Below are 26501 nucleotides of genomic sequence, written 5' to 3' on the forward strand. Positions count from 1 at the left end.
TCGAGGCTAGAGAAGTTGATTTGATGGAGAAGGCGCTGCTAAACACTGACAAGGAAATAATCGCCGCCACTTTTGCGGACGAGTGCTCTAGCTCGTCGGTTCATTTAAACATCGAGGACTGCGTTTCATCACCCCGTGCGTTTTTTGATCTGTTTTGTCCTTGAATTTTTGTCATTCCCTTTTTATTGTTCTGCCTCGTCGCATCGATGACTCTATTTTTATTTGCTTTGTTTTTGTTTTTTGCGATGCGGAAAGATGCATTTGTGTTGGCAAGCTTCCATGCATCCGGGCTCGAGCCACTCATCCCACAGCCCACATTGGGGCAGACTGCGTCAGCGACAACATACGAGCTGGGCTTTGTGCTTACTGTAGCGTTTGCGCGAAGAAACACAATGCTCCCTTCCCCTGTGAGCAGGAAAAGGCGTGATGTATGTTGTGTGTGCTAGTTTGCTCCTAGAGGTGGCTTCGATTGCGTTGCGTCAGTCTGCAGAGAGCGCACGTAAAAGGTAGGTGTTCGCTCTTCAATCTGTCTGGCCCTGACACTTAGTCGCAGTCGGCCAGCATTATTTGTGAAGCCACGGCTGAATCTTAGAGCACGAACAAAAGCGAGCAGTGCGCTGACAGAGTTACCGATCACATGCGCGTTGCACGCACTTGCTGAAAAATAAATATATGAGGCCATGAGGCAACGCAGATACACGGGTGAAGGGTTCCTGCACTTACTGCCACCACACATTCTTTTTCTTCTCACAATATGACTTCCCCAAAACCTACCTACGCTGCAGTATCTAGCTAGCTGCCAGGTTGCAGTAGTCTCGAGCTTCATGGAAATTTGCATGTGCATTTGGCTACGCATTTTGCGTGCGAGTGAGGCAACAATCTCTTGAAGAAATTTTTTTCGAAATAAATACAGCGTTATTAGGAGTGCTGGTTACCAAGTAGATTAGAGCTCGACCGAAAACTCGAATGATTGATAACGCAACCCATACGATGCTTATGAATTTGCCAAAGTCTCTTAGTTGAGTAGTCTCGTAGATGACGGCTAGAGCTAAGGCAATAACTTCATTCTGGAACCAGACACTGTCTTCAACCATGCCCACCTGCTCCCAATCATTTCTCTTACATAGCGATCTGGCAGGTTGACGAAGACACGGTGCCCCTCCCAGGATACTCTTCGGTCTGGATCTTCCAGCATTAAGTTCAGGTACCAAACTGTCAGGTCCAGGAGTATGTAGAGGAGGGCGGATGTGAAGTAGCAAAAGCTTATGACTGGTTCACTGCATAAAAGAAGATTGATTGCCGTTAGATACATAGGCATGACCCAGCACGCCATTTTTTTTTTCGATTTAGTGGTGGCTCACTCACTCAGGGAGCACCGGCTCGCCACTTTCATCTCCGCAGGGGCACAGGCACTGGTGTCGTCACCTTCTTCCCCTTCGGCCGCGTCTCCTCCCCGCTGCCCGCCCGTGTGGGACTCGATCCACTGCTGGCCGCCCGTGGAGGCAGGGAAGATCCTGACGCTGCCCTGCCGAGAGGTCTTCGGAAGGCTCAACTACACGCAGCACGACGTGCGCTGGGGAGCAGGTGAGTGGGCTTATATAGAACACGGATGATGTGCACGATGACAGCCAGTGGCCGTATTAGCTCTGCTCTGTCTGAAAACTTTCAAAGCACCCTGTGAAGCCCATGGATTCAGGCTGTTGAATATGTTGAGCGTTATGTTCAACGCCGTTGTGCCCGCTTCCGAATATGCGATTCGCGAAATCAACATTGTGTGTTTTGCGAACTGATTTTGCGCAGTACCTTCGCTTTTAGCTGCTGATTTAAAAACGAATTAACAAAGAACACTTTAGCGGTGCAGTACAGTAGATGAAAAACCCCAATGTTTCTTTGAAAAAAAAAAATAGCTTACTTTCCTCTATAATATCCTAGCCACGTTCTCCTAAGTCGTTAAAAAATTTAAAATAGCCAGGGTGATAAATTATTCTTTAGTATATTGAGTAATAAATTACGCTAATCATGACTCGCATTCATCTGTGTGGACTCAGTTCCGGCTTATTGCGCTGAACTATTCTGGCCGGCAAAAAATACTTGCGAGAGCACTAACCGACATAAGCCGGTGCCCTTAATTGCAGCAGTCACACGCTTCTTGATGCAGTGAATGCGCCTTCAGTTTTGGCCTCATTGGATGCACGCAGCGTCATTTCGTCGGAGGCCGACGTACTTTAAATATTGCACGAGTGGCTGCGCATGTGTGTGTGTGTGGATCCGACGCCTGCAATTCCCACACGTGGAAAGCATTCAAGGACCCGCTCGGAAGCAGAACGGGCGCGCAAATCTGTGACTCTGGTCGGGAATTCTCGATTTAACAAAAACCGAGCCAAATAAAACGCTCATACGTCAGCCACTCCTGAAACGAAGCTTGCAGTAGTAGTCTCTGCATTTCTGCGAGGAGCCACTGTGGACAGTGCACGGGTCTCTATACAATTATTCGTAGGGTGGAGCAGTAACAAACGGCTGCTTGTACAAGAAACAACTAGATAGTTTGTGATGATTTAACGTCCCAAAACGACTCAGGCTATGAGAGACGCCGTAGTGAAGGGCTCCGGAAATTTCGACCAACTGTGGTTTTTTAGCGTGCACCGACATCGCACAGCACACAAGAAACAACTAGAGAACTTTTGCTGCAAATTATGCCTGTCTTTGAGTTTTGTTATTTAGTCCTAGGGGATGTTTGTTTGTGTTTAGCGCGTGGGCTTTTTGTTCGTTAAATTCGCTTGTCTCATGAGATGTTTCACGGTCTTATTATTGTGCAGTGGAATCTCGTTAATTAGAACAAGCTTACTTTTAATTAGTTCCTTGTTCGAACTAAAGCTTTGGTCGCGTCTACATTCTGTGTATTACAATTCCAACTCGGTCAGATTCTAAAGCAAACTTCAGTGTTCCTTGAGAAACAATTATCGAGATCCGACTGCAATATAAGCTCTAATTTCTTGCACTTGGCATCCCCCCCTCGTTAAGAGCCTGAAAGGCTCGAGAATATCAGTAAATGTAAACTAAATGAAAAGAAGCAGCACCAACAGCGACAGCTGCAATAACGATATCCGGATGTTTCCTTAATAAGCGGCGAAGTAGAGCTGTAACACTCTCAGTCTCAAGGAGGTCATCAATTTAGCAATGTTCTTTTGTTGCAGACGAATTTACTGTAATTGCTGTTATGTTCAGCGTGCTCTTATTCCTTTCTGCCATCATGAAAATTAGAAACAAAACAAGCTGACGAATTCTTAGAGAAACTCAGGGTTCGCCTTATTGAAACTGAGGAAAGAAAGCCGTCTTAGCGCAAAGTACTTCTTACTTTGGTTTCTGGTGACATTTTTTCAAATTAAGGAAGTGAATATAAATGTGCTTATATTATTCCGCTCTACAAAAATAAAAAGAAACACGATGAAGGATGGCATTTGCGCCGGTCGGCTGATCTTCTGCAGTTTGTACTTTCAAAAACACGAGATATATTAGAAAAACAAAAAGGTGGCTCATGTATCATATCTTATTTTTGTCTGTATGCGCAAAGCCAAGCTATTATCAGGACCAATGCGAATAAAGATGAATATTTCGCTTCTTGATAACGTTCATCCGAGGAAATGGACTTGCGGAAGCCACCAGCCATCTATCCGAGCCTGATAAACGGCAAAATGTCTGCTTTAAAATTCACTGAAATATTTATGGAAGGTATGCCACAGCTCGCAATGCACCTGTGGTTTGTTTTTTTGGAACAAAACGAGAATTCACAGCTCATTTCGTGCAGCCAGATAAGGTATTTTAATTACAAAGTGTTCCTTCTAAACTCTATTTCTGCCCAAAGCTCTACTAATGTCTATGCTGCCGCCTAAACGTTGCGAAGTTTAGATGTGTGGTACAAAAGTACCCGTACTTCATCGATGTTCTTGAGCTTAGTAACAGGCTCTGTTCATATCGGTGAACGTTCAAAAAAATGTTTTATGCTTGTGCTCAGGGTGGTATCTATCTGCGTCAAAGGGTTAATGAAAGGCGAAGGTCTCGGGTCATCCCTGCCTCAATCTCCCTTTCTGCTAAGGTCGTTTCTCGGATGCTTCAGAAGTAAGCCAAGAACATCGCACGAGCCAGATGCAGGATTCATCTGAGCTGTGTCTTTCAGACCCCATCAGAATGGGGCTCGGGCAGTCCACTCCCCGGTTTCTTTTCCAATGGTGTCGGTGGCAGGTGATCCCCTACACTTGACACGCACTCCGTATGGATCTGCTTCTATCGGCGAGACTCTACCGGACGTCTGCCGATGGCGCCTTTCATATGATGCCATAGTAGCGGCAGCCGCCCGTTCGTCGCCGGCTCTGTGGACAGTGCCTTTTGCCTCTTTATGCGCTTTAAGCCATGCACTGGTTGACTAAGTCTCTGCGTTAATCATCTCATCTCGTCTGCAAGCGCGTCATAACGAAGGAAAAAAAAAGGTAGAAGGAAAGAGCAGCGCGAAAACAACGACACGAAGCGCAAGGTTGGAAGCCTTTTAGCTGTCTAATGCTTGTGCTTTCCACCCCTTGCCTGTATCCCGCTGCAAAATGAGGCTGAGTGTCGTGTGCGCCCAAAAAAACAGGGCTACGTTCTTGGTAGGTCGGTGTTTTGTGCAACTTTTTAATGCCCCCGTGAACGCTGGAAGTTCTTTGATAATAATCGTTAAAGTAAAGCGCTCCTGTCCTCCCAGATGAGTCAGTATTTGTGCGGAATAGTGTTTGCCTGCACCCCTTTGTTCCGTATGGGACGGGCGCTCTGCCGGGTCGCACTATTTGCCCTCATTATCGCGTTGCGGCCCAGTGTCGCGAATTCGCTGCGCACCATTTGCACGCTGTTTACTGGTTCCTAAATGAGTCTTACATACAAAGTTTGGCGTCAGCGCGTTCTCAGTAGCCAGAAGTTTCCAGTAAACATGTTTGTTGTCACTGCGAGCAAGCTCCGTGAATGAAACGAGGCCCGAATGTGCGACTTTCATCCAGCGTCCAAAAATACTTAGTCTCTCATTTTCTGATTAATTTTGTGGGTAAAATGCGAAGAAATTCGCCAGATATAAACTTCTTTTTTTTGTCCCTGAACCTTCCAATTGTTTCGAGGCCTTCGATTTTGGTTTTCTGCTATTCGGGCTTCTCCTCAAAAAAGTATTAAATGATAATTTTTGCTCATTTCAGACAAGCCAACTGCGGCAATTTTTCCAGCACTAACGAAATGTTGATGTTGGCTTTTTAATGTTTAGGTTAGCCAGCATTGTGATCGAATTGTTTTTATTGCTTTATTATTTCGGTGACCGATAGGTAATAAATGAAACGTTGTCGTTTAGAGGTACAGTTTCGGCGGCGAAATCATTAAATTAAACAATAATAAATATTCTACATAGAAGGCGGTCCGCTTGCGGTTTTACCTTGACCTTTCGTAATTACCATAACTGACCTTCCTATGCAGACTTGTTGCATACGAAGAGACGTTCTATCACAAAAGTTTGCTGTCTCGTCGCTCTGTCGTTAATTTGCAGTTCACGGACCTTGTTCCCAGCTAGGACAATTGTTACGGACAGCTTAATGAAACCACTCCGCTGGGGAAGCTATTGTAAACCACCTTTTCACCATCATGTCCAGAATTAGTCTCGATGAAGTGCATGAGATGGACCGCAGCGGTGGTCTATTCAGTAAAGAAAAAAAAAAGCAGGGGTGGCCTAATGGTTGAGCATCCGACTTGAGTGAAGGAGGTGCGGGGTTCGATCCCCAGTGCCGTCGGGTACCCACCGGTAGTACAATGGGTACAAGCTTCCCCTGGTCTGGTGCTTGGCTTATCTGGGGTGAAGTAATTGGGAAATGGGTCTTTGAGGCGACCTGGAGGAAACGAAAAAATACCTGGTGCTTTGGCGCTCTTTGGCCGCAGATGCGCTTGCGCCATAAAAATTCCTTATCATCGTCATCAGCATAAGATGGTGCTGCTTCTGCTGATCCCGGAATGCCTACGTAACCGTTTGTTTTTTTGGCAGTAGCAGTGAAACTTTCTGAGTGCAGCGTTCTAGTGCAATCAAGCGTGCACCCGTTTATCTTTCTTTGTCGGCGAGAAAAGATGTGGCCTTGATTCTCACTTTCCAGTTAGTCCAACCATTGTTTTTCTAGCTTGCATGAAAAGAAAACTTTTTTCTTTAACTCTGTCTCAAAAACTTTCTCCCACTTGCGTCATGAGAATCCTGGCATTCTAGAGTAGCGCATGCGATACGGCAGCCAGGAAAAGTGCTGCCGCTATGTAATTCCTCCCACTTCCATCCTGCCTAGTGGGGCGCTTCGAGATAGTTTCAGAGAAGGTGGAATTCGGTGCCTAGGTTGAATCATGAGCTGCTTGGTCTCGAAGTCAATTTCGAAACAATGCCCGCAACGCGGGCCACTAGTCTCCACTAAGTCGCAGGTGAGCCGCGCGCCATATATATAGTTCCCTCTTCTAAAGAACACTCATTTCTCATCTACAAAGTACCGCCTTTCGCTCGCTCTAGGCACACATACAAGCGTTTTCAAATTGCCGTCCTCGGATGAGGGTGAGGCGGGGGGGGGGGGGGGGGGGGCAGGCAGAGGAAAACGCGGGCAATGTTAATTACTTTTTCTTTTACAGCGATGGTTGTATGAGGCAGCCTCTCCTGGGTAAACCCTGTCCGCGACAGCTCGATTCCGGAGAGGGGCCTTGTGGTTTAGAGGAAGTTGTAGTGCGGTGCAGGTGAAGAAGTGTTGCCATTGTCATTTCCACATTGCCAAAAAAAAAAAACATCCTAGTCGTTCTCATCTGTTGTGTCTGCGGCAAAGCAACTGCACACATAATATTTTTATTCCCGAGTATATGGACCTAACTTTTCATTGTATTTTGCGCAATGGGAGTTGGCTGCTCATATAATCGTTTAGGAAAATAGGTGCAGTCTTTGCAACGGGATTAAGAGCGGCGAGAAAGCGGAACAAGAAACAGTGCGGCGTCGTGGGCGGAATGGTTTGAGAAGCACGAGCTAATGAAAGCGGTGCTAAGCTAGACAAACGGTTAGTGGCTGCGGGGCCTGTGCGAAGCATTGCGAAGGATGCGTATATAGTGGCTGCAGGTCATGCATTTTAATTCTGGCGGCTAGTATTCACAGCTTTGTTATTAAGGCTTGCCGTGCCGCACTCAACTCCTCGCCGGCCGCGGGTTATTTCTGCCACGCTCTGCTTTGGAAACGGTCTGCGCGAATGAACTTCTTAAAACAAGTGTGTGAAGTAAGTGTAGCCTTCCAGAGACGAGTCCACGCACACTTTAGCGAACAGACAAATGGAAAACGTTGAAAAGCCTAAGTGAACTTCCCCTATAGAAATCTCGTCGTTCAATGTTAAAGGGTTAGCCGTACGTAGAAGCGTTTTCTCGTGATATAAAAGGTGTTGTCGTCGGCGCCGGAGTATTTCGTCTCTTTAAACTCATTTGTTCATCTATTATTCATTTAAAGCGGCATTAGGAAGGTCATAACAGTGTTTGTGACGGAACGTCCTCACAGCTGGCTTCGAGAAGACCTCATCGCACTCCAGCATAAGTTTATCAAAAGGGATGCCCAAGAAAATGGGTGCAGAAATATTGTCTGTGACGCCTCAGAAACTTAAGCATGCATGCAAAGACTTGATCGCGGAGATTCTGATTGTCGAAGTAGAGTCGATGAAAAATATAGTTGAAAAATCTTTGGCTTTGTGCAGCACTGTTACTTCAGCAATAAAAATTTTGAGCGCAAGATGGTGCTGTGGAAATTTATTCTTTCGTTTAAACAGACCTCATTTATACAATGAAAGCATTACAAACATTTTTTTTACCACCTGGGCATCATTAACGCGCACTGAGATTGCACAGCACACGGGTGCTTTTTAGCCCCGCGTGCTGTGCGGTGTCAGTGCATTCATGGTCTCAACGCAAACGCCGGAGGGCACAAAGGCCAAATTTCTCCCCGCATCCTTGCCCTTAGCAGTTAAGTACCGTAGAAGACGCTGCCATGGTGGCAGCGAGCTTGGGGTGGGCATGCATAACCGTGGCACAAAACCAACCGCGATCAAATGCACACATTTCAATTAGGTTTTTGGAAACACCCTACGTAGTTAGTGTCCATTGCATAAATTTAGCGGCAGGGTTCAGTTATCACGTGCCTGCTTAGTGAAGCAATGAGTTTTGTATAGTTCTATAGCATGTGTTCGGGTAGTGTGGCTTCGTATAGTATGTGTGCAGCAGAGCACGCACTGTGTGGGCTGTCGTCGCTATTCGTTTGTAGGGTACATCAAGAAACAAGGAAGTTTTTTTTAAATGGCAGCCCTTTTAACCCCTAATAACAGTAGTCGATGTCGGCACGCCACTGTTCCTATGGGATTGTGCATGAGCAATCGAAATTTGTGCAAGACTTTCTCGTCGCCCAATGTCATTTCTCGCTTCCGAAATTAAACGTCCGTGCCAGACATTTCTGTACGAAAACCCATTATCTTCATCCGCATTACCACCACTATCGTCGCTAGTATCATTACCATCATCAACATCAGCTTTAACGATGACATTTTGAAACAAAGGTTACAGTATCCCAAAGCATAGTTTCGAATGTTTTCCGCGGATATTAAAATATTTTCGGCATCAGGCCTTGCTTCTGACTTATTCAGCCTAAAGACCGCAAGAACAATGCCAACGCACGCAGCGAAATTGCGAGTCACGAAAGCCCCAGAAAAACACGTCCCTATAAAGCTGCTGCCAAGCTGCGTAACACCGATTCAGCCAACGCCGGTGGGGCGCATTAGGAATGCGCCAGCTGTCGCAGTAAGCAGTTGCCTCTCGTTGCTTTGTTTTGTAGTTGTCCCTGAATAGGCGGACACGAATCAGTCAGTTTCGCAGAGAGCCCTCCTGCAGCACAGCTGCATTTTGCAGCAGCAGCAGTACATAAATAAAAGCCGGTGGATCAACGGAGGGAAGTGTATGCAGGAAAGATGAACGAGATCTTGTACTTACTCGTCATAGCTTGCTTCTATTAGACAAAACCTTGTGCACAAGGATTCATATTTCTTTTTTTTTTTGGTGCCCAGCAATCACCTGAGATCCGAAATAGCGCCTACTGTTGGATTACCGACCTCTATCTTTTCTTTTTTCTGCCCGTTCTTCTTTTCATCGCCATTTCCTTGAGGCACAGTTATAACGCAGGCATGTTCGTTTCAGTACAAGTGCAGAGCACATCTCTTCCATGAACACAGTCGGACAGTCTAAGCGTACATAAAGAAAAACATGTCTTATTAATGTTTCTTTAGCGAAAGTGCCGTCGATTTGAGTGATCGCAGACGCTTAAGTGATTCCTACACTCCGGAGAACGTTCCATTTGCTTCGAAGTCCCATTGATGGCTTTTTTTTATTTCACGTTTTCTTCTGTTAACTTTACTTTGTTCCTAGCCTCATTAACTTTAAAGCGCTTTACGCTTAAGACATTGCGGAAACACAGCCTTGTCCTGACGCAACATAAAATGCGATTTCCGACATGGTGAACACTTTCATGGAGGCGAAATGCTAGAGGCCCGTGTACTGTGCGATGTCACTGCACGTTAAAGGGACACTGAGGAGAACTGTATCAGATTTTTTTGCTAGCAAAATCTGAGAGATAGGCATTTCATGGCTTTGTTGCCGCTTGTCCAAGAGCGAAAGATGCATTTATTTCAAAGAAATTCGGATTGGAAGTTGAAAGTTTTTCCCGCCGCTCTGATTCAAACTCGAGAACTCTTATGACGTGACGGAAAACTCTTATGACGTCACAAGACGGAGTGACGTGATACGTGACGTAAACGCAGACTCCGTGATTTCTGGCGGCTGCCGGTGCGGTCTAGCAGCTGCCGGAATGAAAGCTACCGCCGCCGCACATTCAAGGCATCTATCGGGGGTCGCCACCGTCGCTTCGTTTACGTTTGCACCGGCGTCTTGCCAGCGTTACGATGGATCCCGTTCCCGAACCCAACGACGTAGTTCTCGCAAAAGCTCCGGCCTGCATTTCAGCGACCTCAGCCCCACAGAGCGCGCGATGCTTTAGAGGAAGCACGGTTAGGTTAGGCGCCGGCGGGTCGTTTCCCCCTTCCTCAGTGAGCTGCCGTTGCAAACTAAATATCATAACTCCAGTGCGGGCAGTCGCGAGGGGCCAGGACAAGGTCGGCGTGTTGCGCCCATCGGAGGCTGGCCGGGGATTTGGGGCCAATGGTTTGTGATTCTTTGAACGGCGCGGAAGGGCCAAGTTATTTATTTATTTATTTTTTTGCCACAAAAAACGGACGGGTGCTCAAGGGCGGTCGCGTTTAAAGTTGGCGGCTTGAAACTAAAGCCGGCGCACGACGCTTCAACAGCTTAATCCCGCCAGATCCAACGGGTCCACTGGATCGGACTCTCTCGCCCACTTGCATTTACCTTCAGATGTGTACTGTGAATGGATTAAATTAGCCGAGAGCTCGAAAAGAACAGCTCCGCCCAACTGCCGAAGCTATTGAATTACGTCGCAACGCGTACCTCTCCGCGGAGTCGAATCAGTCTGGCCGGGCCGCGGCGGCTGGCGCACTCGGCGCGAAATAGAGACATGCTCCAAGTCGCCGCCAGTGCGGTTAGAGTGCGCCGAAGCCGCCGAACGCGTCGGCGATCAAGCGTAGTTGGAATATAGAAGGTCTCGCTTTGGCCGACGTGACGTCGCCGTGCAGAGCGCGCGCGCGCATAACGCCGGAGCATAAACGAGCCTTAACAGAGCCTGCGCTTCAGCGCTGACCAACGTATTCGGTGGCGGCATCTATGGGAGCCACTGAAACCCCCCGACCGCTCACTGAATAAAAAAAGAAATCTTGTGCCGAGGCTCAGGATCGAACCAGGGCGTTTGGCGTTTGAGGCGGAGACGCTATCACTCCGGCACGACGGCTCAAGGTATAACCATTAATAAAGGCGCATATAGCGAATGCACTCTTCCGATGCAGAAATCTCCGCGCTATCGCTACGTATATCCTGGCCTAACAGAGCTAGGCCATCAGCAATTTTTTTTTCTTAACTGCCTTGTACCTTGTCTCGATCCCGTCCCTAATAAACGATTTCCGTTAAGTAGTTTGAAGTTGACTGGCTCAGCCGGGAATGTTTCGCCGGGCGAGCGTGCGAAGACGCAAGGGCTGCCTTGTACGATCACCGACCATCGTGCCATCATAGTTTTTCATCGACCGTGGCGATCATCTCACAAGCCTTAACAGGCCCCTTCAAAGGTTAACCAGCACTTGGAGCGGTACTTGGAGTTCCTCTGCTGTTCGGCGCTTGTAAATCGAGGCGCGTCAAAAACAAAACCATGGGGCACGTAAAGCTCATAGACGCAAAGCACCATAAAAAATCGAAACTCTCTTGGCCGCCTGTGGCGCCGCCAAGCATCGGTTTTCTTTGCTTCCAACATTCAGGTTGTCTTTTGTCTGCCTTCCTTGTGTGATAAAAGGGCACTATCGTTTTTAAAACAAAACTTACTTCAATATTGAACCGCGCAACCTTCCTTTGTCAGCCTCAGAGATTCGCGGCTCATGTAGGAAGGAAATTTCCTCCAAGGTGGCGTCTCTTGTCCTAAGACGTCACCACGCTTGTACTTGCGAGATTGGCCTGTGGTGGCGATACCTGTATTTTGGTTCTTGCTATTTTCTACCTTACAAGAGCTTTGTTTTCAGTAAGAGTAGCGTTTTTGTGATCAGGAGCTGGTATTCTATCAATACAAGCCAACTTCGATTTCTCCTCAGTGTCCCTTTAAAGAATGCCAGGTGGTCGAAATTTCTGGAGTCCTTCACTACGGCGTCCCTCATAGCCTGAGTCGCTTTGGGACGGTAAGCCCACATAAACCAAACCTAACCAACTCCATGAAACAGCCTTTCCGGTTGAAGGTTGTCCAAGTTGTTTGCCTTTTAGCAACCACGAGCCACCACGGTTTTACTGTGCCCACCTCCTGTTTCTGTTTTCACACTTCTGAGGTCGGCCAGACAGTGCTGGCCATCTGTCGATTTTCGGCTACTTTCTTCCTGTTTTCTTTTGCGATTTGCGTTTCCGTTCCGTGTAGTCCTCTGAGAGGTAAATTTGCAGCAATTGTTGGTAGATGCGTTCGGCCAAAGTCATGTACAGCTTCCTGTGTTTGCCTTTTAGGCGATGAAAAAGACTGGAAACTATTGGCGGTCCCGGAAAGTTTCCGCTTTCCACCTTCCACCTTCTCACTTTGCAGTTACATTATCTTTTAAACGAGGGAATAATGCTCACATTTTCATTCTGAGAAGACATGTTAATGTTCACCTGGCCTCCACTTCGTACTTTATGATCTTGTAGAAGCGCCAGGCCTTTGTGTTCTTCGATGCAATGGTCGCCATCGGGTGGGACATGCGGTCGTAAGACGCCGCCAAGTGCTTCTAAACACCTCTCGAACGCTCCATGTGCGTTTATGTAGTGGTTATAAGTAGTTACGAGGAAACGGGGTATAGCAGTGTACCCTTAGTGGTTTGCCACTTGGACCATATCTGAGAAGGAAGGAATTAAGGAAGAGATAAAAGGACCAGACGTATAAAAAGATTGCGCAGCCTTCGCGCTATGCTGCGTGAATAGCTGGATTGAGCTAAATCTACCGCGCTTTTCCCTGACTCGTATCTGCAACGTCTCACCCATTGTTCATGTCCCTGCTGTGACGTCACTACTTTTCACACCTACTCCACTTGGTTCGTGCAGTGAACGTCAGTGCCTGTATACGTGTCTATGGAAACTCGTTGGAGTCTTTAAAGTCTCAGTAGGAAGTGTAGATCTCTCTGCACGCTCATTGGTACACAAAGCATTACCACATACGGTGTCGACGTCACCTCTCCCTCTGCCCCTTATTATTGGCAAAGAAAGCCCGGCGCCACACTTGCTCGTTTCCCCTCTTACCCGTGCGGATCTCGTTACTCAATCGCTTAGCTCCATACGCCATGCTATGTTTACGCTATCGCAGCGGCTTATGCACCCCTCTTCACTTTCTCGCTTCGCCGCGTGCTAGGTGAGCGCCCAGAGCGCCACCCCGTGGCGGTGCCGCTAAACGCGTGATTGGCGTCATGCGTGGCTCTTTCGCGGAAAATTTTCCATAAAGAACTTTCGCTCTAGAAACATACAACGTTTAAGAATCCACTGACTGAGTTTCGCGGCTTACGCAACATAGCGTAAGCGACCTCATTTACTCCATATTTGTGTTGGTCTACAATCTTGCAGAAGATGGTCCCACACTGCATTTCTGCATCACTAGGCTCTAGGGGAGCGAAGAGTTTCTGAAATTTATTCTTCTGCTGGATACTACTCGGACGGAAAATTTCGGGTTGTTTCGGATAAGTTTTCCTTCATTTTCGGATTTGCCTAATAAATTAAGTTTTTCCAAAGTTCTCCTTAATGACTTCAGGTTCGCCGCGGCTTCCGAACGATGCCCATGCTAGTTTGCCGAGAATGGGACCCACAAGCATGTCAAGCTTTATAGTGAAGGCACTAACTTATTAGTGGCAAAGTCTTGAGTTGGAGACACGTTATACCCGACGTTGCTTTCTTCAGTTATGCACTTCTAACACACCTGCATGCTGCAACTATTCGCTGTGGTTCAAATGCTTTTCGTGACGGCATTGTTCACAATTCAGCTAGGCGTTCCGAATTGATTCAGTTTCCCGGCTTGTCTCTTAGACCAGTGCCTCGCGTAGGCACCCGTCTCGCGCTTTTACTACGAAACTCTGGTTAGTGTTTCGTACCGTCGTTTAAAACGCATCCCTAATTCCTGGGCACAACCTGAACTTACGGAGAGTAAGGCTCACCGAGCATAATCAATTCAAACCGGTGTATACTTTGGCGAAGGGGCGGATTTGCATTTGCTGTGGCGCTGCCGTGAGAAATGGCCGTGTGCTTCCGGCGCCCGTTAAGCACAGCTCGGCTTTTGCGTAGCTGTAGAGCCCCCAAGCGACTCTCACCGATGGCACTGCTGCTCGAACAGCCCCATGCGTCCTGAGAAATCGCTCTTGTTGGCGGTCCCCTAGAGAGTCAAGACAGGCCTACCCGACAACACCCGTAGCCTTATCCCTGTCGGATCTTTCTTTTCTTCAAACCAACACACTGCCACTCTTCGAGTAAAAAGAGGAAGAAAAGATGAATCGCCGGATATCCCGAATGGTGATGTTTATGCGTGGTTTGCACCATTTCTTTTTTCCTTTGATAAAGAGCGCAGCCATAAAGGTTCTTTTCGTTTTTCTTCTTCTATTAGCTCGTAAGTGCGGAAGTGCATAGCAGGAAACTGTACGCTTCGCGTATCGCCGATGCAAGATCAAGCCCAAGTTTGCGCGGTCCGCTCTGGGCAAAGAATCGCCGCTGCACAGCGGAGCCAGAAGTGTGCTCTGCTTCAAGACAGCGTTCAGAGTGAACGAGGTGATGAAAACGAAGCAAAAACACAATAACAAACTAATATTCAAAAGAGCAGAATATTATTTAGTATGATCTGTAAGGTTAAAAAAAAGGAGGGGGGAATAGATGAATGGCAAATGATATTAAAAGAGAGAGGCGAACAAGATTAACTCTGCAAAGAGAAAATGGTGTTGTGTATTGAACTGATGGGGAAGCTGAGTAGAAATCGCTTAGGTTGAGTGCGACACTAAGGCACGCTACCGCTTTTAGAATAAATCGGAAAATGTGCCATATGGTGTCCATAGTGCGACCTGCTCAAGACCTTATTGGAAGCACGCCCACACCAGTGAAACTTTATCACGAGCAAAAGTGCTGTTCAACCCTGAAAGGGACTAAAATATCAAGCTTTTTTCCCCGAATTGTTATTATGGGCGATAATTACCATCAGCCCCTCTGATCTTGACAAGGTTTTTCTTGGTTTCTCTTTCTGTAGCGAGACCGTGATGACGAAACCGAATTCACGAAAACACCTCTCTCAGCTCGCGCAGTTATTTTGTCATTAAAGGACCCTTAACCACGCCCTATCAGAAAGTTCCAGGGGTTGTCAGGTATTCCCTGGAACGCACGGCCGAAAAAAAAAATATTTTGAAAAGCGCCAATGAGTGCTCGCTCTCATTCGCTCAGTTCGCTTGTGCACACGTTCAACTTCCTCGAACGGCAGCTCTCTCATCTATGACATTCTTACGGGGGTAATAGATCCCATTTCCAGCTAGTTCATAGGAACCGACATGCGCAAGTGCTCGTTGATCTCCTGCGTACGATTGTTCCGGGGTTGAACTCATCTGTTCCGCCTTACCTTACAAATCCACGATTTGCAGTCAACTTTCTCTGAAGCGCTCATTAACGACCGTGGGAGTTTTCTGCACCTGCTTGGAACAGCTCAAAGAACACATCTTCGACCCAGAACCACAAGCGGCAAAAACAAACAATAGGTTCTCAGCCAGGGTAGAGAGCAAATAGTTTGGACCCAAAGAGCTTGCGCCGAAGCCAGATACATACCAGTAAACAAGAAAAGGACAAAAAATTAGGAGGACACTGTGGAAATATTTAAAGTGTGTTCGGCGAGAGCCTGTGGCCATTCATTGCTTCATTGATCTTCCGCCGTTTGCTACTAGGGGAATCCGCCTTTCTGCGTTTTTCCGAACCGCTTGGTGCGGAATCATTGGGCCGCTTGGGAGCCATCCGGCTCGCTCACTTGACTGCAACGACACGTCTGGCGAAGGAGCGCCGTCGCAGCTCGTACTCGCTCCGCCTGCCGGTGCAGGTGACGGCACTGTTGCTATGCGCAGCTGCGCATGCGCTTCTGCGCCGCCACCTGTCGCCGAGAGGCGAGGAGGGTGTGCGTCGGTGGGGGGGAGGGGCACAGCTGGCACTGTTCCAGGCTTGGATGTAACGGATGGACGGTCACCGCGAGTATGAGCCATTAAAGGCTTTCGCCTTAAAAAAACTTCTTGCGTGTAGGGTACTCCGCGTCCGCGCATCGCACCCCAGTATTTTAATATGGTTGTAGCAGACGACGCACGAAGAGTCTACTGCAGCGCTGTTCTTGTGACCGCCACTGGCGCCACTTTTCTCCGCTGGCCTGCATGGGTAGCTAGTAACTGTGCTGCTCACTGCATGCTTGGGTCAGTCGCTTGTTCTATTTACTATACCGTTATTTTGTTTAGCTCACTATATTGAACACTACCAGCCAATTTCACTTTCAAGGCCGGGTGCTCTTAGGTAGCTTCTCTTTCTGCCAAATAAACTACCACCCAAATGACACTAAGCCGGTTAATTATTTTGGGAGCTTCTGAGCAGCATCGCCTCAACCGGACGCTCCCGACGCGAGGCATCTCTTTTAAGCAGGCTGTGGCTGGGATTGCATTGCAAGAAGAACATTGGAATGACCAGTAGTGTTGCGGTGCGACGTCTGCAGTTCCGAATGGGACACTAATCGTATTCTCTGTCGGTACCCTGATAACCCATTCGAAGATAGATCAGTCAGTCCCTTAATCAGTTCTTCATTTTAATTTTTAACGCAAATTCTTATTTAAAAAAAAGCAATTCCTAATGTGCACACACTCAAAAACGTAATCATAGTATGTCCGCGTACGTGTGTTTGTTTGCCTCTTATCTGGGCCACAATTGCCATCGGAGAACATATGTTGCATGCGGCATTGTTAATAATTTGCCTCTAATATTTCAATCTTTTATTTTCATTCTTTGTAGTTCTATAAATGTGTTTTTCTTTTTGGCAGAAAGAGGCAAGGTTGCAATCAAGCGCATGCGACTGCCGACGAGTCCTCAGCGAGCTGCGCAGAGGACCTACACCCATTAGCTATGTGATACAAGGAACGGTTTCTAGGATGGCCATCTAAGGAGCTGTTTTACAGCATCTCCTTCCAGTGAGCTAATGCCATCAGAAGCAGACGTAGGTAAAAAGTGCGAGCGAAATATTAAAATAAAGAGAGCACGAGAGTAAAAATAGTCGCCAGCTATTCAAAAATGAAAGTAAACAAAAGAGATTTTGAATATTGGCATTTTCAAATTTATAAAAAGGTAGCAACTTTGAATTCCTTTAGGACATGGTTGAGAAACATTTTGTTCCATTGTACACCTACTTGGCAAACCTGCGCGCGCAGCGCATGTTTTGCAAGGCAAAGCGGGTTGCGTGTGGCTCCCTTAATAACTAATAAAGCGTAGTCTCGTTTAACTCTAGCGCCATGTCTTAATGCCCATTGTTTCCTTGTCCATATAGCTACCTCATGAGGCAAACCTCAGCAGGGGAAGTGATCGAGTGCCACGGGGTCAATGCTAGCTAGCCCTTGGTTGCGGCACAATTTCTGAGCACATGATTCTTAAAGCGTAAATAAACTTAGCCTTCTGTCTAGTTCCCAAATCGCGAAAATTCTTGCAGAGCAACTCAATTCTCGAAAAATCTCAGATTTCCTCCACAGTCTCCCCAAACACTTTTTCTCGTCGGCAATCAGCCTTTGCTCCCTGGCAGAATGCTACATATGCATCTTCTCCCCCCGCCGAAAAGCAAAGGAAACGATGTAACCATCAGAAGTGGCAAGTTGTGACCAACCTTGCACTAAAGCAACGACTGCTTCTTGAGCGCTTGGTCAGTTTTACATGTAGTTTGCGTTATGTGCGTTTTCAGTCAATATTCTCAGAATGATCCTCGATGAAAAACACCGCTACAGATGATGATGCCCTCGTCCCTTCGCAGTAAAATGCACGGGCTAGTGGAATTTTCCGCGTTCAGAAAGGTCGCTTTCTTACTCTACCCAACGACGTAGTGTTTATTTTCAGTGTATTTGATTATATATATGAGCTTGCAACATTACAGTAGCCGTTCTAGTGACCAGACAAAAATTTGCCAACTGCGCGAATGCATCAAGTAAAAATGAGTTGTTGTTTTTTTTGCTGCTAACGATAAACACGCAACCTGCATTAACGAGAATTGTTTATGGTTTATGGTGTTTTAACGTCACAAAGCGACTCAGGCTATGAGAGATGCCGTAGTGGAGAACTCCGGATAATTTCATCCACCAGTGATCTTTAACGTGCACTGACATCGCACAGTAGACGGGCCTCTGCCATTTCGCCTCCGTCGAAATGCGACTGCCGTTGCCGCGATTTTTTCTGGCCAGCAGTGGAGCACCATGAACACTGAGCCACATCGGCGGCTAGTTAGCGAGTATGCCTTAGCGATACTAGCTAGTTAGCGAGGCTACGTATTGAAGACGCGTGCTAGAACAGATAACCGCAAATTTTGTTCTTGTGCCGCGGTATACCTTTTGCATTGAAGCTGTTATGCAACTATAAAGGAAGAGAGCAAGTGTATCCCCCCTTCTTGCCTGAAAAAGAAGTCATGAAAAAGTAATGAGCGGCATGAAAAAGAAGTAATTGATGTTGGTGTACAAGAGTACATCGGGGCGGGTAATGCGGAAAATGTTTGAATACGGTGAAAAATCCTCAAGAGAATAAAATAATCCTAGCCATACGCAAATGAGAAAACAAATTGCTCTCAAATTTATCCCTGTTATGCAAGTCAGTTTTTTTTCTAGCAGTGATCATGACGCAAAGATTAATTAAGCCCCCATTAAAGGAAATTAAATTACGTACCTTTACCAAGCAAACGGCGGGCGGAAAAAAAACATTTCGAAGAATTAAGTCCCCTTCACCACCACCCACTTTCCAAAATATCGAGAAAAACTTGGCTTCTTAATTAGAGACTTTATTATTAGCGCTTAAAGTCGGGTGAACGGGTCAATATTGATCTCGGTTTTGGAAAATGACAGGCACAGACTGAAACAAAAGAATCAGATAAAAATGAGGAAGAGGCTGAAAGGCTTGAGATTCCACTAGCACTCTACTCTTGGGACGTGGACACAAAAAGTGTGAAATGGTTAGGAAAAAATAAATCAGTTGAAGTTCGTAGTTTATTCGTCCTGCCAATACAAGAGGAAGGGTAAAAATAAGGCAAGAGCTAAAGGCGCAGCCTGGAAATGGCTCTTGCTTCATCCAGCAGTCACAGCGAACAGGATGCATAAGTACACAAAGATTGAAGTAACAAAGCGCGCGTGCAATAATAGATATTCATAAGCACACCTCGCCTCAAAAACACATCAAAGGAAAGCAGGTAGGACTAGGGACAAAATTTCAGAATTATATAAATAAAAAAAACAACACACAAATATCGATACCGTCAAACATTTCATAGTCACTTTCTAACAACCACTTTCTCAGTAAGTCATACATAAATGCCAGCGTGTCAAAGCTTGACGATGTCGGATAAAAGACCATTCGTTCCTGCATTCACAATAATGCTCAATGAATTCGTTTCTCCACAATTATTCTAGGTTTTCCTGCAGAAGCGCAGGATGTCTCTAAAGAACTTTATTCTTTGGTATTATCGTCCCCAAAAACCCGCCCGCAAAAATGGCGCGTAGTTGGCTCCAAGATAACGGTGATAGCATCTTAACAATGTTAATGGCACTCCCGTTCTAGTGAGAAAAACGTCACTTTGGACATGGGCTGTCGCCACCAGCTCGTACCTAATTGTTGCGCGCCCCAACTCGTGTGTACTAAGACCCCTCGTTCATAGCGTTCTTTGACTAATGTGCGCATGCGCCGTTAAAGCCAAATTATCATCAATACTTTGTCCAGAAGCCCACCGGGAGTGCGGCAGCAACGGCACCTGGCTGCAGGGCAACTGGACCAACTACACCGAGTGCTTGGAGCTACTGCCACGGGTGAGTCTCGGTCGAAAGACCGCTCGATCACCGCGCTCGTATTGCCGGCAGTGTCTTCCTATAATGGGTTGTCTGGTCAGCCTTGCAGGTTTTTGTACCAAAATAGGTTCCTAGACATAGGGAGTCAGCGCTAAAATGCAAAATGGAGGAGCAAATAAACGCTGGGGCTCGTAACTGTTTGCAGAACTAGCATAATCATCATCACCAGCTTACTACGCCCACTACAGGGCAAAGGCCTCTCCCATGTCTCTCCTATTAACATTCCCGTGACAGCTGCGGCCAACCTATCCCCGCAAACTTCTTAATCTTATCCGCCCACCTAACTTTCTGCCGCCCCCTGCTACGATTTTCTTCTCTGGGAATTCAATCTGTTACCCTTAAGGACCAGCGGTTGTCTTGACTTCTCATTACATGCCCTGCCCAAGCACATTTCTTCCACTTGATTTCGACTAGGATGTCATTGACCCCCGTTTGATCAGCATCACAGAGGGACACCTCTTCTAGTGTGAATCGCACTTTGCATCCTAGGTATGGTGAACATATGAGGAGCGAAAACTATGAAAGTCTAGATATTTTGTTTTCAGGTGAGCCCAGACCGAAATGAAGCAGCCATAGCTGCCAATAGGCGCCACTTGTTTATTAAATTTTATGAGGAAATAAATTTGATTTTCGTTTTGATTTAGGGATCTGCGCTCTATTAAAGCCATTCTTCGGTTGCCAGCAGACTTCGAAGCTATTTGATCGTACATGATTAGGTTTAATTTGATTTTCGTTGATGAAAGTTAAATTAAAATGTATGAGACGCATCAACCAATATATCTTCGCATGCTAGACTATGGATTAGCCGCTGGTCTTGCATTGCTGACGTCCATATCTTTATTATTACCACCTACTTTTCCGGGACCAATACGCATGCAGACTACCGCGTCTGTGATGGGCCTAAAACGGTCTAAAGTCGACTGAACACGCAATGCCGTCCCTGACCCCTTCCCAACACAACGCTCTACAACGAGGCACTACGGTCGACAAGGGGCAGCTACGTCGGTAAAGGGAAATTTAAATCAGTGAGGAATTTCAGTCCCACAAGTAAATCTGACTCCGCAGGATAAATTTTTGCGATAATTTTCGCAGGTGTACCCATTACCTGAGGACCTTAAAACTCTCCGAAGTTTTCGTATAATGGTGTGTGTTAGGGCATTTTTAAAAAAACACCGCTGCATCTAAGTATCCAACGAAGCAGTAGTTTTCCGTGAAGACACAAATTACACACTAAAGCCTTTCTTGTTTTCGATAGTACGCCATTAAGTTTAGTACAAGCTGCCACACCATTAACAAACTATAGCTTCAACTAAATAAATGCTATCTCTAGGTACCCACAACGCCTCGCACCCTATAAGTCCCTAGTCGTTCGAAAAAGCGTCAGGCTCGTAGTGCCATTTATTTTTTCGTCTGCGCAGCCAGGCTTTCCATAGGAAACGCAAGTTAGGGGGTTAAAAAGTGCATCCGCAGGCCAGTATATTTAGTTACGTGATATATTCTAGTAAATGTACGAGCGGGCTTACACGAAGACGCCGCAAGTGCTGATACAAGTCATCATCAAGCGTGATTTTATGTCACGGTATTTCGACCAGAAGCTTGTTTAACTTGCACTCAAAGTTATAATTATTGGCATATGTGGGGCGTTAAGCATACACTAACTCTTTCCTTACCGCGGAAAAACAGGCAATTTCAGGAGGTCTTGCAAAAAAATTTATTCGCCCATAAACTTAAAAAAATATTGGTTTATTTCAGAACATAGTGCAGCCAAAAAAAAACAACTTTTTAATAACATAAAGAAAGAACAGGATGTGCATTGCTTATGAAGAAAAAGTCTTTTACTGGTGAAATATGCGAAATTCGCACAAACATATTAAATACATCCAGTCAGAGAATAACAAAATAAAAAGTTGTGACAAACGATTATTAAAAGTTACAGAACGTTTACTGCTGAACTTTCCCACCGGTAAAAAAAAATCAGCTCCTTGCGCGAACCATTTTGGACTACTCCGCAGTGCAGTTCCAAGGTTGATACAGGACCGTCTAGGGAAAACCCCGATCCGCTGCGTCTCTAACGGTACGGAATTTTTCAGAACATGATCAGTACCTTCCGAGAGGCACAGAAATCAGCGAATGTCCTCGGCAACTTGGAAAACGGAAGTTACAGACGGGCACCTGCCGATAGCCCGAGCTGGGCGGAGCAGTCATCTTTGTTCGAAACAAAATCAGACAAGCGCACGTTATCTTTCCACGCAAAGCTGGCGCTTGCATCTACGCAGTCGAGTGTCAATGCTGCAGAATGGCTAACACTGAGCACGGACGCCACCTTGGAGGAAATGAAACTGAAAATTGGTTTTGGGGGAAAGGAAATGGCGCAGTATCTGTCTCACATATCGGCGGACACCTGAACCGCGCCGTAAGGGAAGGGATAAAGGAGGGAGTGAAAGAAGAAAGGAAGGAAGAGGTTCATGTTGTGCAGGGCTTCGGAATAATATCGACCACCTGGGGATCTTTAACGTGCACTGATATCGCACAGCGCAGCGGGCGCCTTAGCGTTTCGCCTCCACCGATACGCGGCCGCCGCGGTCGGGTTCGCACCCGGGTACTCCGGATCGGTAGCCGTCGGCAGAACTCTAACCACTGAGTCACCACAGTGGGCAGGCCATGCGACCAGTGATCTCTCCGTTGACAGGTTTTATTGGAAGCGGAAATATTTTATCATATGCTTGATGAAAGCAGTCTAACTGAAACAGAAGCACAGTTCTTTTGCCGCATACTGGATGTCGTTACTTGTCGAGAAGTGGCCCGGATCACGCAGAATCGGCCATTTTAATCTACCGTTCGAAGTGGCCGATTTTAATAGGCGCTGTAAAGGGTGAGTTAAGGATAATTCTCAAAACTCTTCATCGAGCCTGTCTTGAAGTCACAGCTTCCACTGCTAAGATAGTTTTAAACCTTTCATGGCGGTAACTTGAAAAGTAATTGCCTTAATCTCTCAGTTTTTTTCTTTCCTCGAACGACGATCATAACGTGATGGTTTCGTGACCTATTTGCCATGTGGGTTTTTTCTAAATGACCGCGGCTATCTTAATTTGTGCGTTCCTAATTTCTAAAGATGATTAGAGCAGAGAAGATGCACCATTAGCAGTTCAACTAATTACTTCCATATCGGCCATTAGCAATTCTCCTGATTTCTGGATATCTCGTCTTGAATCATGCCTGTCGTACTTTTCTTTGCGCGTTCGCATTAGCTCACCAGCGGGTCAGAGGGCATTACTGAGGGTGAACTTGCCTCACTTGCTGCAGCAGTTCATAGATATGAGAGATGAGCGGGTAATTACTGCATAAAGGCTATTAAGAAGGAAGAGTGTTTAGACCAACGGCGCCTCATTCAATAATTACAGCAATTCAGGGTTTTAATCTCGCGTCTGTCTTTCTACCCGCAACGTGATTTGGGAGGCGGCCGAGTAATAGTTTAGGTGAAGAAATAATTCTCTACGAAGTCCATCAGCCGAAGCCCTCCCGAGTAAATTTAGAAAACAATTTAAAACGACACGATTGCTCTGAGGTTGTTCAGTGACATTTGAATCAAATTTTTTCGGAACTGTTCGGTTCCTCATCCCCTCATTTTGTTTTCGCTTTGGGTGACTGAGCTTGTTTGTGAAAAATAGATAATAAAATAGACAAAACATAAAAAGCACACTGAAAAATTGAATATTGCCCTAACATATTCTTTCTTTTCGCACGTGGTCAGCTTTCTCGGTCAGGTTTTGTGATCCGTGAGCTTTTGGTTTCGAAGCGAAATACGGTTGCTAAATTTTTCTCTGCGGTTGTTAAAGCTATAAGAAATGGTTTAGTTAGCATTAAATAACGTGCACCACTGTATTTGAACTTTTATCTAAGCGCTCGAGCAGAACATGCTAACAATTCGTATTTATGGCGCGTTAAATTTTACCCTTGTTTCTTTTCATTGCTTACCATTGAAATAGTTACGGATCCATTCTTTCGTAGAGAGCCTTTTTTAGCAGCTAAAAAGAAAAACGTGTTTACTTTTTTTCTGTGTTAGTGACCCTTTATAACAACGTTTTGTTGTTCTGCACGTCTTTTGTCACCAAAAGTTGGTCTCTGCCGCAACAGCTGGTAACAGAAACGCTTTTATGAAATCGCTTTCACTTATAAAGGTGAGACGACTGAGGGAATACGACCTCCGGGCGTACTCAGGATGACCTTACATAAATTAGTCTACAAGGATACGCATATAATTACTCTATTGTGAAATAGGTTAGCGCGAGAATTCGCTTGCATGCTAGAGACTTCATCCCACAGTGCTTCTTATGAAGTGAAGTGCAGAAAATTCAGCAATTCTCTCGGTATTGCCGTCATTTAAAAAAAAATTCAAGAATGATTCGAAAGGATACTGAAAGCTGGCACTTCAAGGAAATTTCCTCTATTTTGCGATGATTTTAGGCCTATTGGTTTCTTCAAAGGACTCAAAGGTTGCTCATATCGAAATTCAATGCCATCTGAAACCGCGAAAAAAGTGCAAGCACCATGTTGGTGTCTTTGGAAATGCACAACAGGGGCTGAAGCCGCTCTGTAAATGTGTGCGCTTAGCCGCTTTCTGTTATAACGGTAGTCGAGCGTTAGTACTCTTCACCTCTATGCATTAATATATTTTGTGCTGTTATTTCTAAATCATTTGTAACAGGTGGTTTAACCAGTTCGTCCCACGGGACCAGCTGGTCCTCTGGTAGTCCTAGACTCTAAAGCCTCTTTCTCAATGTTTACATATTTGGTCAAGGTAATTCACCGAATGAAATATTTACTGTTGACAGACTAATGTGAGGGTAAAGGAATTTGTTTCACAAGTCGCGTTTCCAGCTGTTGAGCCCAAGGGAGCGGGATCGACTACAATGCATCAGCCGTAATTTTGTGAAGTATAAACGCCCAGATCTTTTATCGCCATTGACGAAGCTAAACGTTACGCCGATGTTACAAGCAGGAATAAATCTGGCCGCCTTGAATTCCTTCCCTACCACCTTTCGCGATAAATTAGGCTGACATCGTAGCATCTGTTAAAAGTTTTCGTACGAGATCAACGTGGCATGCTTACGAATATTCATAAGGCCCAATCTTTGCTCCCACATATAAACTTGAGTATATTTTCTTACGTACAGTCTCTGAATAAAATTATTCGCCGCCAAGTGCATCAAGACCCAATTATTCTGTGAAGGAATTACCGCTCCGGATTTTACATTCATAGTTTCTCGGGCCTTGTAATTGCTTTTGCAAAGGGAATAGCTTTGCCGAGTTTCCGCGCTTTGTTGCTACCTGGAAATTGTGAAAAATTACCAGGGGCCCCTTAGGAACATACGTGCCGATAATGCGCAAATATTGCAATCCTATTGCATTTCTATTCCAAACTTTATTGTAATTTTATTCTCATTCTATTCAAATTCTACTCTGAATCTATTGTATTCCTTTGTAGTTGGCGCAGTTGTAAGTTCTAGTGCTGAATATTACTGGCTAGCATCACGCCCTTTTCGATCGTTTCGATCGATCGCTGGTTTTGTAATGCCGCCACATTTAGAGCGACGCCAGATTTTCGCGTCGATTAGCGATCTAGTTGCCGTCGCATTAATAATTCTGTTAATATAGGCTGCAGTGCCATGATTTAGTTTCTGGGAACCGTGCTGCCTTTATGTTTACTTCTTGCGTTCTTTGATTGAATTGTTGGTATTTTATTACACGAAGCCGCCCTTTATTGTGCCAGAACTTTGGACTGCAGAATTAAAAAAAAACGACAATGAATTCATTTCTAGTGTCGTGTGGTAGCATGAGCATTGCTTTTAGTTTTTCTCTTTCCTCTGTAAAAACAATGGCAGAGCAAAGGCACCGGATCCGCAGTCACTGATATCGAACGGTGTGCGCTGTTTCTCCTCTTACGCCCCCCCCCCCCCCCCCTTTTTTTTTCCATTCGCAGTCGGGGCCCAGCAACATTCCCGCCATAGCGAGCTACATCCTGCTCGTCTTTTCCCTGATATCCCTGGTCGCCTTGTGCGTGACGCTCTTCATCTTCACCCACTTCAAGTAAGTGGAAGCCTTATCCTTCTTACTCTGTTTGCTTGCTTGAGAACAAGCAACCCCATTGCCTCCTGGGAGCAAGTGAGACAAATGCGTCTGCTTACCCTTGACAATGCTCTAGTGAGGAACTTGTCACTGTCATTTGCACTACCTGCATACATAGCATAACTCGTGGCTTGTGGTGGCGCGTTTGAAAACGGAAGAATAGGTGCGACAATCGCGTGTGGCTGCGCAAATACGCCAAGCCTATTCATTTCATTTTTCAGCGTTGCCTGAAATCATCGAAACACAGTTACGCTATGTTATACGAACAAATTATCCTTCTTTGTTTTAGAAAACGAGAGAGCTCTTATTGTCACTTACGGCATGGAGCAGGAAAATGAGGCCGCACGGTGAATCGTGCTGCGTCATGATGCATCTTGATGCACGCAGGCTTCACGATGCATGCTTGAGTAAGGGGCGTGTACGTTCTATTCATATGTGCCGCAGCTGCTCTTGGTCCGTTCACAACGCTAGCAATGCAGAGAGTAAGGCGAAAGCAGTGGAGACAAAAAACAAACGGCGACGGGAAGAACAAGTATTTGAGGATATCTTGAACGAACCCACGCAATGTTCTTGCAGGTCAGTGTGAAA

General features: G+C 45.9%; 1 protein-coding gene across 1 annotated transcript; it reads left to right on the forward strand.

Moving 5' to 3' along the window:
• The first annotated feature begins 1316 nt into the window (after nt 1-1316).
• On the forward strand, nt 1317-25878 carry LOC144124334 (diuretic hormone receptor-like). Its single transcript, XM_077656968.1, has 3 exons — nt 1317-1584; nt 19663-19748; nt 25768-25878. The coding sequence occupies exons 1-3, from the start codon at nt 1317-1319 to the stop codon at nt 25876-25878; spliced, it is 465 nt and encodes a 154-aa protein (XP_077513094.1).
• The last annotated feature ends 623 nt before the right edge of the window (nt 25879-26501 follow it).

The sequence above is a fragment of the Amblyomma americanum genome, chromosome 3 (assembly GCF_052857255.1).
Source record: "Amblyomma americanum isolate KBUSLIRL-KWMA chromosome 3, ASM5285725v1, whole genome shotgun sequence".
NCBI lineage: Eukaryota > Metazoa > Arthropoda > Arachnida > Ixodida > Ixodidae > Amblyomma > Amblyomma americanum.

What these genes read in the sequence shown, in the direction of transcription:
- LOC144124334 (XM_077656968.1), top strand. Translation starts at nt 1,317, where the DNA reads ATGACCCAGCACGCCATTTTTTTTTTCGATTTAGTGGTGGCTCACTCA. An exon ending in CGACGTGCGCTGGGGAGCAG is followed by an intron (nt 1,585 to 19,662) that starts GTGAGTGGGCTT and finishes TACTTTGTCCAG; the next exon opens with AAGCCCACCGGGAGTGCGGC. An exon ending in GCTTGGAGCTACTGCCACGG is followed by an intron (nt 19,749 to 25,767) that starts GTGAGTCTCGGT and finishes TTCCATTCGCAG; the next exon opens with TCGGGGCCCAGCAACATTCC.